Source organism: Zingiber officinale, chromosome 5B (genome assembly GCF_018446385.1).
Source record: "Zingiber officinale cultivar Zhangliang chromosome 5B, Zo_v1.1, whole genome shotgun sequence".
Lineage (NCBI taxonomy): Eukaryota > Viridiplantae > Streptophyta > Magnoliopsida > Zingiberales > Zingiberaceae > Zingiber > Zingiber officinale.
In genome coordinates, this window is record NC_055995.1 from 100,366,763 (window position 1) to 100,380,251 (window position 13,489).

Here is a 13,489-nt window from a genome sequence, read left to right on the forward strand (position 1 = left end):
GCTGAACTACTCGTGATAGCACTCAAGTGCATTCTCAGTTCGCCACGAACAACCAGTGCTTGGTTGTGTTCGTGGTTTTGCCATTGTATCATGGGAAACAAATAACCTGAGGAAACCTCAAAGCACAGTCGGAGGTGGGGCTAATATGTTGCAAGGAAATTGCAACCATCGTAAGCTTCGGTCCCTTCGCCCATTCTACCGCTTCGCCCGTCGACAGCTTTGCCCGCTCAGACTTTGCTGCTCGAAATCGGTGCTCTGTCTGCACTCAGCAATTAGCAGAAACTAACCCCCGTTGACAGCCTGAGATTATCAGCTCAAGTCATCTCGACAAATAATTTAGAATTAATTTTGTATAATTTCAATTCAGTTAATTTCCTAATATCTCCGATAACAAATTGTCCAACAGTATCATTTTAATTGGAAACATTAGAAGCATCTCCATTTTGCATCGTGGCACAACAACAATCTATTGTGGTCTACAGACAATAAGAGAGGATTGACATGCATTAGACGAGAAGGGGGTGGGGGGTGAAAAAAGGAGAAGCGATATATTTTAGTGTTGTGTGCTCGACCGGAGGCCAAAACTAGAGTAGTTGGCATAGATGACTATCAACAATGCGAGCAAAGTGAGTAACTATTCGAGGTATTGTGGTGGAGAAGCCATGGCTAAGGGATCAAGGTATCATGGTTAGAGTAGAAAGCCACAACAAAAGTGTGAACAATAGAGTATTAGTGATGTTCAAGTCAGATCTATAGTGAGAGGAGGCAGTAATGTCATCACTAGCTATTAGTGGATAAAGTTTGAGTCGACTGGATAAACTTTGAGTTGTGTAGAGAAGAAAGTCACTGTGGATAAGTTTACTATGACTATAAATAGGGGGATACACCTTTAAAAATACAACAATTCATACCAATTATATAAGCTCTCAATTGCATTCTCTATGTTTCAAAAGTGCTCTTGATGACCTTTAAGGAGATAGTCTTATAAGAGATTAACCATAAGAAATCTTGATCTATGGAGATGCCACTGAAAGAGGGATACAACACGGCACGACCATCATTTTTCTTTACAAGGTAAGTTTTTCCTTACTATAAAATTCAAAAATTGGATAGTCATCGACCGTGGTTTTGAACTCCCAACCAATCGAACTTGGCATAGCGTTCACGTTTGAAAATTTCCTAAGATATGATTCTACTACATATTCTGATGGTAGTCTTGTACTGATTTGTTATGTCATATCAAAGAAATTTCTTCTCTTATATATTTATTAATTAGCCTTTGTCTGAATGAATGAGAATCATTAACTTTATGCACCAAAAACTTAACGATATTCCTCATAAATGAATTTTCCTTCTTTCTCTTCAGGTTGCATTTGTTGTTGTATGGTGCAGTAGAAGAAGCCTTTCCCTAGATCAAAGCCTAACCAACACAAACAAGCCAATTTGTCTACTCGATCTCTTGGATTTCTCTTGAAGATTAGGAAAAGTTAGCATTTGAATTCTTCTCCTACATTTTATACAAGTGTGGTATATCATATGATGGATACTGCTACATTGTAGAATTTCATAGTTAATGTTCAATAGTCATAAGATAATATGATGTTAGGGCACTAAAATTTTCTCATCAATATTACTTATTAAAGAAACTATAGAATATGATTGAAAATTAAAAAAAAATAGTTGTGACAACATCCAACAAAAGCCACAAGAAGAACTAAGAAGTGCAAATGCTTTAGTTGTTTTAGGTACTGTACTTTAATTTTCATAGTTCTTTTATCATCTTTTAATCTCAGTTTCTTAGGAAAATGAATCATAGTCATGAATGTCTCTCTGTCTTGTGAAGTCTATGTATATCCAAAAACAATTCAAGATAAAATTGAATAAAGTTTTGTGCAAATCACAAGGAGAGTAGTGCTCAATAATTTCTTCCCGTTAATTACCATAATCTATAATTAATAATGATAACTCGACACTATGTTTTAAAAAAGAAAATATATATAATTACTTTTTAAGGACTTTGAACATAACAAATGTACAGGTATAAATGGCCACAACTCAAACCACACAATCATCTAGTATTAGAGACAAGTCTCATGCTTAGTTGTATAATAGAGTTGTGTAACTAGCTGAATTTAGGTCTACAAATGAATAAAATGTTCATGAGTAAGTTTAATGTTCGGTTGGATAAAAATTTATTTATATTTGTTCAATACACATCAATTAAATGAACAAACTTAAACATACATCTCATTAAACTAAATGAACAAGATTGAATACATTTGTGTTTAGTTCGTTAATATTCATGATCATAAAGATTGTAACATAGTAAATAAATAAATAAACATATATTATCAAACTCAACAATCAATTAAATAAGTTTAAAAATATAAAAGTATCAAACAATCAAACAAATTTTAATCGAAAGTCTCATAATATGTAAACAAATCAAGTTCAAACCAAGCTTGAACCAAACTTAAACTTATAAAAAAGAATTTAACCCAAGATCAAACAACTATTGCAACGGTTTGATTTATTTTAAGCTAGGATCGACTTGACTTAGTTACCTTATCAAACAACAAGTTTAAATATCATAAAATTTGACTCGGCTTGTTTATAGTCCTAATTGAATTTGAGAAAAAAAAAGATGCATCACAAGCATAATTGTATCATTAGCATAAGCTTTAGCTAGAGAAAGCTTAACCTTTTTAGTTTAGCAGCAAATACAAATTAATTAGTAGCATATCAGTTTATGCCACTATTATATGATGTGTATGAAACTGCATATGTTCAGAATCAAGTCACAAATTCAACCAATGCAAGATCTTAATATGATATATCAAAAATCCCAATAGTTATTAATAACTAAAGTAGTATAATGTTACATGCATGGATATGAGTCTCCACCAATATTACATGGCTGATGATCAGATCAAACTAATTAATGATGGCTTTGCTCAGTCTATAGAATATTTTAGAATGCCACCATTAACAGATAGTAAAGAGCAGAAAAACCTTTCAGAGGTGAATTTGTTCCCAAGAACATGTCTAACTAAACCTATTATCAACATAATTCCACAAATTAAAGGTAATGATATTGAAGCACAGATGAAAGAACAAAATGCAGCAGTTTGGGCATGCCAAATTAACACTCGAGCAGTAATGAGTTAAAACAGGCCAACAAGAGGACATGCAAAAAACTTTGGAGAACGTTTCAAACTTGTTGTCGCCAACGTCTTTAGTGCAACTCAAAGGAATCTTTGAATGGAAACGTTCCCAAACACTTTGAAGAGTACCCACAAAAACATGGCAGCACCATGGAGCAAGCCAAAAGAGGGTTGAAGATTCCCTGGGAGATTGCTTCGAGAAAGTAAAAGCTAGTGGTCTTTCTGTACAAGACATGCACACGTGGGTTAACCAAGCTTCATTTACTCCCCAAGAACCCTAGCTACTGATCATAATCATTCCTCATTCCCCTTTACATCCTCATGATTTCCATCATCCGTGCTCAATGAATGAATCATGAATTATAGAAGAGAAGAAGCCCTCATCATGATGGTGTGGATATCGGTTAATATATTTGCATGGTGATGATGGTTAATTAACTAAGTAACAAACGACATCGAGAAATAGATAGAAGAAATGGTTTCATAGTAAACAACGATACAAAACAAGCAAGCAACATAGTCTTAGAAGGAGATCGATCGAGTACTAGACAATTAATTAGGAAAAAGGTTCGAGAAAGAAAATAAAAGAGAGAGAGAGAGAGAGAGAGAGAGAGGAGACATATTTAAAGATGGAGGAGTAGTTGCACAAGTTAATTGAAGATAGCTTTGCAGCACCTTAATGATCAGAAGGGAGATGGTCGGCCGGCCGGGGAGCCGGCCCAGCCATGCCCGTCTACCGGCGGCAACTGGTTCATGTTATTGAGTGGCAAATTGAACAATGGAAGCATCGACGACGGGTCCGGGAAGGGGTTTCCGCTGCTGCCGCCGCCGCCGCCGACGTTGTTTCCCCCCTCTCCTCCTCCTTGTTGCAGCATCGGTTCCTCCTCCTCCAGCGGCAGCCGCTCGTAGGCCACGTTGGTGAACGAGGCGGCGATGACGATGACCGGCCCGGCGGCGAAGAGAGCCCCCACCACGTTCCCTCCCACCACCTGCCCCTGCCCGCCGGCGAGAAAGATGGAGAGGCTGGTGGCCCCCGGAGGCGCCGGCGGAGGGAGGAAAGATCCAGCCAGCGACAGGATCTCGAAGCGGCCCTGCAGCGTCACAACCCCGCCGGCGCCCGACGACGACGAAGGCTGCCGGAGCGTCACGTTGGTGACGACCCCGCTGCCGCTGAGGACGCACACTCCCCTCTGCCGGCGGTGGGCGTAGGTGGCGATGCAGTCGAAGACGTCGCAGCCGGCGCCGACCTCCAGCATGTGGGCCCGCAGCACGTTGGCACTCTCCCTGGTGATGATCACCGGCGGTTTGGGCTTGTTCTTCGACCCCGGAGGCCTCCCCCTGGGCCTCCGCGACGCCAGGTCCCCGCCCTGCAGACCCGAGGGCGACCCGTCGCGCTCGCCGAATTGTCCCCCGCCGTCTCCGCCGTTAGCGCTGCCGCCGTTGTTGTCGTCGTCGGAGCCAGCGCTAGGGTGGTGGTGCGCGAGGTGGAGGTCGGGGCGGTGGTGCAGGTGGTGAGCATACCTCGAAGCGGGGCTCAGATCCAAGCCGGCCATAACCTCATCCAACAAAAATCACCGTGAGAAAGGCAACACAAAAACACACAATCACACAAAGAGCTAGCAGCTGGCTCTTCTAATTAAAAAACCAAAAAAAAAAAAACTACAAAAGAGTCACGAAACCATATTTTTGAGGGATTGTTTAAGATCAAGGACGAGAAGAACAAAAGTGGAGGATGAAGTATATGGAATTAAAACACGGTGATCTAAGGAATAAAGGATTTGGCAAGGGAGGAAACAAAGAGAGACACAGAGAGAGAAGGTGGAGGAAGAGAGGGAGAAGGGGTTACCTAGGAGTTGAAGAAATCCATAAAATAATAGGAATAGGTAGAGAGATGAAGAGAGAAAAGTTCTCACTTGATATTTGATGTGGCCTTTTGATTGCGATGCATATTTCTGATTTGTTAATTAGTGTCTTAAACTAAGGTTAATTGTTAACCAAGGGTTTAGTGGTTGACATAGGGTGTGTGCTAAAGCAAGGCAAAAGCAAAACAAAGCGGATAGGCTCAGCCGTTCACAGTGTATATGATATACGAATATTAGTGGAGACCACAACTTTGCCCAACCTCCTCAGCTCACCTCACCTCAGTTTGGCTAATCACTTACCTAATAGCCATAGTTAATAAATTAATCTCCGGGTCCAAATCCGGCGAACCGGGGGGAATCGAAGGGAACCGGGCCGGCTCAGCTAGAGCTAGCAGATCCCGTGGGACTGGGACAGCCGAGGAAGTCAAACCCATCCAACTACCCGCGTGGCTGTCGGTGGTGGGCCCCGCCGTTGCTGTCCTCGGGACCACCGTCATCCCGCCACCTCCCGGTCCGCACGTAAAACCCGGTCAGGCCCCCACCACCGGCCATTTACCCATAAGCCACGGCCGCCGCCCCGGCCGCCGCGCTTCAAGCTCCCCGGCCTGCCCGTGCAGTTGCTCCCACGTCAGCTACGCCGCGTGATTACGTGTTGACGGACACCACGCAACGTGATTAGGTGCGGTTTACCGAGACCTGCCACCGGGTGTTGACATGGGAATTATTAACCTTTAACTTGGGGTGCGGTTAACGGGGGCTTAGCTGGCTCGCTCGAGATCTAATTTAACCCACGCAGCCGCTGCATGCCGGCGCCGCTTTGACCGGCTTCGGAGATGCCGATGCCCCGCAGGGCTAGCTCCTTGGCGCCTTATGGTGGAGGTGCCAATGCGACGCTCATGGAGGACGAGAGGTGACTCGCATTCTTTTGTCGCCTCTGCCTGTAAGAAAGTGATTAAGCATGGGATTAAATTAATCCCATGTCATAATCACCTTTGTCGCCACGCCCTTTGTACATTATTAAAAAAGCCAGCCAATCAGCTTAATTATTTAATCACAACCTCCATGGACATTATCAAGCACTCTAATATCGATCATGCCATGTCAATTTGGTGTGTTCCATACTAAGAAAGAAGAAACATTCATATGTTTTTCTTTGTTTTTTTTTTCCTTTTTACCAAAATCAATTACACTCACCCCAAACCTAAGTTATTAACTTGTAGCCGACCGTCAAATGACTAACGGGGTGAAAAGAATTTTTTTTCGAGAACATACGCCTACCAAAATCGATCGATTATAAATAGTTGTTGAACTGATCAGAGCTTTCAGATTGAATTCATGGGAGGTCAACCAAAAAGATACTTGACGGATATGGTAGATGATCTATACAACTAATGTTCTGATACTGTTTTCCCAACGACTGTTGCATAATTTGACGCATAGGATTCTGTATTTTATGTTCCAATCATTAGAACTTTTATTAGCTTTCATGAAATTTAATACCATATAATTATTATAATTAACCAATTAAAGCACGCATACAATATCGTCAATTGTTTTTATATATATGTGGCTATGCTTTATTGGAAAGCATTTATATATATAACTAGTTATCATAGGGATCATCTAATGATCAGATTCAATGGGTTTCAATCATAAAAGTCATTAAACAATCTTCTATTAGACAGATAGAAGAATAATCTATGCATTTAATAAACCACAAGGTGATGATCATATGAAAAGAAATTAAGTATGGCATGTTAAACATTTAAATACGCAAATTACTGTTTCAAAAACTAGTTTATTGCAAGCACTCCAATTGAGAAAGTTTGACACACCAAACAAAAGGGAAGCTAGAATTAATTACGACTTCGAGTTGGATTTAATATTATCGCACTGATCAGATAAAGTTCATTTTGGAGGTTACCAAACGAAATTTGTACTGGCGATCGATTAAGAAATGGTGTGGATCTTGGATAAGAATTCAGTGAGATGTGGAAACCATCATTGTCAATGTGATCCTTTATTAAGAGTCAAAGTAAATAAGGTTAAACAATTAGGAAAAAATTAATGATAAATATTTGCTTGATGATAAAGAATTAATGCATAATTTTATATTCTGATTATTCTTTAGTTGTATTGTTTGTGGCACAAAAAAGCAAAGGTGGCTAGTGCACTACTACTTCCTCCAGCATTAATTCCAAAGTGGAGCTAATTAATTAGCTTGATGCTACATTAACTTTGGATAATTGAGTACTTAATGATGATTTACATGTATGAAGTAGTGCACGTACAATGACTCCCATTGCAGGGAAAGTTCCATCAGTGGAATGCTTTCATTGTTAAGAAAAAAGCTTTCAGCCATAATATAATCAGAGGGAGTGTAGGAGTTTATCTTAATTAACAAGTTAATTTCGATTAGTTTTCCATGTGTCAGTGTACTTGTTTTGTACGTCATGATTTCTCTATTCATACTTTTTTTTTCTAAAAGAAAAAAGAAATGCATATCAATTTTTTTATCTTGTGCCTCATTTTGTTTTCTTTTTTCTTTTCTTCTGTCGTTATTAGAATTTTATACTGACAACGAGAAACAAAACAATATGACTCATTTAAATAAATTCGCTAAATCATCAAGTGAAACGACCATGAAGGAATTGGGTGCTACATTACTTGGAGATTGTTGGTTTGTGAAGGGGGCTAATGCTGTATAAAAAAAACTTGATAAATCAAATAACATTGAATCTAGGGGTGATTGGTTCGGCATCATGAAAGTTTCTCATCGTCCATCATGATAAATCAAGAAATATTTATGTCAAACAGCTCAAATGCCCAGTATCCCGTTGTTGCACACTCCATTTAGAAAATTAAAAAAATCCCTATAAATATATCGTAATTAGGGATTGAACCGTTAATATTTAAATAATAATTTACACCCTTCCAATGTACCGTAGTCCTAGGACTAGGCTAATTCTCCATAGTGTTTAAGTTTGGTGGATAGAGCTCAATTTATTGAAAACAAAAGGGAATTTGGAGAATTTCTAAAAATTTCTACTAACGAGCTCTTCATTTTTTTTTTGTGAATATCTTATTGTTGGACACATTAATCTGTTGTCGAAGATATACAGGGTATTAGTTGAATTTAAATACTCGAATTAAATTCAACTTACAGCTGAGATGACCTGAGCTGATAATCTCAGACTGTCTGCAGGGGCTGATTTTTATCCAATAGTCAACCTCAGAGTGACTAGGTGAGCAGAGCGTTCGAGCAGGTGGCCGGTCGGACGAGGCAAATAGGCCGAGCAAGAGAGGCCGGTCGGACGAGACAAGCAGGCCGAGTAGGAGAGGCCGGTCGGACGAGACAGGAAGGCTGAGCAGGACAGGTCGGTCGGATCAAGCAGACAGACCGGGCGGCAGACAGGTTGGGCTATCAGAGAGGTCTGTCGGGTCCAGCAAATAGGTCGGGCTGTCAGAGAGGTCGGCCGTGTCGAGCAGACAGGTCGGACTGTCAGAGAGGTCGGACGGGTCGAGCAGACAGGCTGAGGGAAGTAGACAGATCGGGCTGTCAAAGAGACTGGCCGACCGGGCGAGCTGACAGACCGGGCGAATCCCGAGCGGGCAGAGAAGTCTGTCGGTCTGACAAAAAGACCGACCGAGCGAACTGACCGAGGCCCTAATTGTTAGGACCAAAAGTAGCTAGAGGGGGGGGTGAATAGCTCGTCGCGTTCGCTCGTTGCTCGGCGTTGCTTGTTTCTTCAAAGATGTGCAGCGGAAATGCAAAGAAACAATCACACAACGCTAACACGGTTGGTTTACTTGGTATCCACCTCACAAGAGGTGACTAATCCAAGGATCCACACCAACACACACACCCTCCACTAAGTAAAACTCTCCTTTATGGTAACTACCAAGGGCGGAGAAGCCCTACAAGACTCAATACAAAAAGAGAGGGAAAGGATACAAGAAATACAAGCTTACAAGCTTACAATGAGTATAAACCCTAACCCTAGCTTCTCTTCTTGGCTTTGATCCGCCTCTTGACTTGGAGAACTTCCAAGATCCTTCAAGAACTGGCAATCTGAGCTTTGTGAGTGTTGTGGAGGAGCTGGCGAGAGATCTGGAGTGAATCGGAGAAGAGCTACCGAAGGAATCATGCGCCTGCGGCCTTTATCGACGCCAACGGTCGGATCCCGATCGATTCGAATGTTCCCAATCGATCGGGGAGGCTTTGAATCGATCCACGGATCGATCCAGAGCGCCTCTGTGCTCTGGGAAAAACACCTGGATCGATCCATGGATCAATCCAGCGCTTATCGTGCGAAGCAGCCGCGTCCCTAATCGATCCACTGATCGATTGGGACATCTGGATCGATCCACGGATCGATCCAGAGGCTCTCTGTTCGCTAGGAAAGGCTTGGATCGATCCACTGATCGATCCAGCTCCTGGATCGATCCACTGATCGATCCAGTACTTGGTTTTTGCCCAAAACCAAGTCCCAAGCCTACCAAACCAACACCCGGTCAACCTTGACCTGTTGGTACACCATGCCTAGCATTTGGTCACTCCTTTGACCTGCTAGGACTTCCCACCAAGTGTCTGGTCAATTCCTTTGACTCACCTGGACTTTTCTATTCATGCCAAGTATCTGGTCACTTCTTTGACCTACTTGGACTTCCCAACACCAGATGTCCGATCATCCTTGATCCATCTGGATTTTCCCTTGCCTGGCTTCACTCACCAGGACTTTCACCTAGCTTCACTCACTAGGGTTTTCCATCTGCCTAGCTTCACTCACTAGGACTTTCCTTCTGCCTGGCTTCACTCACCAGGACTTCCATTCTACCTAACATCCCAGTTAGGACTTCCCAGTCAAGTATCCGGTCAACCTTGACCTACTTGACTCTTCTTCAATCAATTTCTTATTGTCAAACATCTAAACTCAAACCAAGACTCAGCTTGGTCAACCAGGTTAACCTTGACCTGAGGGATGTTGCACCAACACTAATGATCTTGTCCAATGTGACACTCACAATGATCAAAACCCTAAAGACCTAGCCCTAAACCATAGGTGACTTAATTCTTTATCATTCCTAAGGTTAGACATCTAGCAAGCCTACCTAAATCCAATCTCACCTAAGTATTAGAATGAAGCTTCCACATAATAATCCTTGCTTGAAAGCTAAATTCTATAATTACATTCATCTAAATAAAACAAACTTAAAAATTATAATTAGAACACGCACGCTTCTTTATGTTCATATCCAAGCTAAGCTCAAACATAAATCCATGCTCAATATCGTAAGTCTATATATAGTCCAAGTTTAATCATCTCAATCATTAAATATTATTGGTCCCTTAGAGGCCGGTAAAAGAGGGTGAATTGTCTGAAAAAAAATACCTATCTCAAACTTTTACAGCTTAGTTTAATTAACATAAATACTTGCATGAAAAAAACTAATTAAAAAAATTAGAAAGAGAAAGATGCACGGATCTTTTACTTGGTTTGCAATCAGGTGATTGCTAATCTAAGATGTTGAAAAATCCACTAAAGTCTCCTCCAGGCGGAGAAGCCTCTTACAGCAGTCAAAACTCACAATTACAAAGCTAAACTCAAGGTAGAATGTTTACAAGTGTTCTTCTCTGTATTTTTCAGTGTTGTTTAGCTTCTGGGATCAGGGCTGTATTTATAGCCCTGATCAAGGTGTCTGGAAGGGTTCTAGATACCTAGACGTAGATAGAATTTTATCCTCGTCACACCGAATACTGACAGCGTGTGTTTCGATAAGTTTTCTGGTCCGGGCGCTGGGACCGTACCCTTGGGTCCGGGCGGTCAGGGTGCCCGGAGCACAGTCAACCTTCAATTGACTTTTCCTCTGGGTCTTCTATTCCAGGTCTGCTCGCTTGGGTGATTTCGGCCATCTGAAATAGGGTTTACCCGAAATCATTTTCCGACATTCTCGAGCAACTTTTCGCTCTGGCTTCTCGTCCCTCGGAAATGCCGAGCACCTTGTCTCTCGGAAGCACTGAATCCGTCAACTCTCTCCCATGTCATCCTTCTTTCTAGCTGCGCCTTTCGCAAGACTTCCTGTACTCCTAAGTTCCTGCACACTTAGACACAGGATATCAAAACATAACATGACCTAACTTGACTTGGTTTGATCAAATCAAAACTACCACGGGGTACTTACAATCTCTCCCTTTTTTGATGTGAGGAACCCCAAGTTAAGTTATGGTAAATTAAAAAATCGATAGTAATAAAAAAGGTAAGTACATATTTTGCATATAAGAAAAATTGTACAAAAAAAAATGTACCCTTCCCCTAAACTTAACCTTTAGTTCTTCCCCTTTGATGACATTAAAAATGAGGGTACACTTATGAAAGTTATTTGAAATGAATTTAAACCAAATCTAAGGGATAAAATATGATGACTATTTTTAAAAAATCAAGTTTAAGTTTTGAAAATCTTGATTTATAATTTATAAAATATTATTGATAGAATAATTTTTGAGAATTTTTAATTGTTAAAAAATCCTGAGAATTTTCTAATAGTGTAATAAAGCAAGAAAAAAAAATGAATTCTCAATACCTATCTTTCAATAATTTGAAAAAGTTAGCATTTGGATAAATAATTTAGATAAACTTCAATAATGGTAACAAAATTTTGAAATTTTTTCCATGGATAGAGAAGATGATAAGTTTTAAAAATAAATTTTTCAATAATGTGAAATATTTTAAAAAAAAACTATGATTTTTGAATAAGAAATATAAAAAATAATACAACGATCAAAAAAAATTTGACAAATTTTCTCTAGATGAAATTCTCTTTATGAGAAAAATAAAATTCTAATTAATTTCTAACATATATCATATAAACACTAGACAAAAAAATTAATTCAATTAGAAATTAGGGCATGCAAAAAAAAATTTAATTTAGGCACGATTTTGGTATCCAATATAAATTCCGTACAACAGGATTAATCAAAAATTTCTTAAAGATATATTTTGATGAACACTTTCTAATTTGACCCTTGTGATATCTAAGATGCCACTTAAGTCTTGATTTATTTCTAAAATTTAAAGAAATAAAAGTAGAATATGTGGAATTTTTCAAATTTTGTATTTGTTCCTTTAAATTTTTATTTTCTATTTTTAGTTTGTCTAAATCCTCTAATCGACAAGCTGTTGCTAGAATTCCTTTTAACTCATTATTTTATTTTAATAAGTTTTTATTTTCTATTTCTAATTTATAAGAATTTTTTGATAATATTTTTATAAATTTAAATAATTTATCAGGTAAAGATCATACCTAATTTACTTTGTCGATCTCAGAATCTGATGCTCCCCCTCTAGAGCTGTTTTTTTTTCTGATGTTTCTCCCCCTTCAACACTACTTTCTTCTGAAGACTCTCCTTTTTCAAAGATGCTCATCTGGTATGAGCTTTCTGTGTCTTCAGGTAGGTATTCGGCTATAAAAGCTATCCCGGCAATTTCCTCGGTCTCAGATTCTTCTAACGATGACTCGGTATCCATCGAGGAGTTGGATTCGACTTATTTTGATTTTTCATAGAGCTTCAAGAACTTTTTCCAAAGTACTTTTGCACTCTTGTATTTTCCAATTCTATCGAGATCCCGAGGAGGCAGAACGCTCAGAAGGTGGAACTCAGCCTTACCATTTGCCATAAAGTCGTTGCATTGCTTCTTAGTCCATCGATGCTCCTCAAGTTCTTTTCCTTCTTCTCTTTTGGGCATATCAAAACCATACTTAATCATTAGTAAAATATTAATATCAGTTTTAAAATATACCTCCATTCGATGTCTCCAAAACGTGAACTCCCTCTCGAATACTGGTGAGTAGATGCTAACTCCAGCCATTTCTTGTGCTTCGATCGGTGGTTAGTCCTTTTGAAGCGACCTTGCTCTGATACCAATTATTGATCCTTTGGAGGTCGGCAAGAGGGGATGAATTGTCTGAAATAAAAAAATACCTTTCTTGACCTTTTACAACTTAATTAACAAAAACACTTGCATGAAAGAAATTAATTAAGAAATTAGAAAGAGAAAGAGACACAGATCTTTTACTTGGTTTACAATCAGGTGATTGCTAATCCAAGACGTTGAAAATCCACTAAAGTCTCCTTCAGGCGAAGAAGTCTCTTACAGCAATCAAAGCTCACAATTACAAAGCTAAACTCAAGGTAGAACGTTTATAAGTGTTCGCCTTTGTATTTTTCAGTGTGGTTAAGCTTCTGAGATTAAGACTGTATTTATAGCCCTGATCGGGGGTGCTTGGAAGGGTTCCAGGTGTCTAGATGTGGATAGAATTTTATCCTCATCACATCGGATCATGACAGCGCGTGTTTCGATAAGTTTTCTGGTCCGAGGGCCGGACCAAGCTGTTCTAGCTTGGCCAGGGTGCTTGCCTAGGGCGCCCTGGGTCCGGGCGCCCGGAGTCTAGGTGCCCGGAATA

At 40.0% G+C, this 13,489-nt stretch overlaps 1 protein-coding gene across 1 annotated transcript; it reads right to left on the reverse strand.

Moving 5' to 3' along the window:
- Positions 1 to 3,627: 3,627 nt before the first annotated feature.
- LOC121985183 (AT-hook motif nuclear-localized protein 23-like) lies at positions 3,628 to 5,102 on the reverse strand. The gene is made up of 2 exons (XM_042538479.1): positions 5,011 to 5,102; positions 3,628 to 4,720 (listed from the first exon to the last, which is right to left on the reverse strand). Exon 2 carries the CDS (start codon positions 4,715 to 4,717, stop codon positions 3,848 to 3,850), a length of 870 nt encoding a protein of 289 aa, XP_042394413.1. The 5' UTR covers positions 4,718 to 4,720; positions 5,011 to 5,102; the 3' UTR covers positions 3,628 to 3,847.
- Positions 5,103 to 13,489: the final 8,387 nt, after the last annotated feature.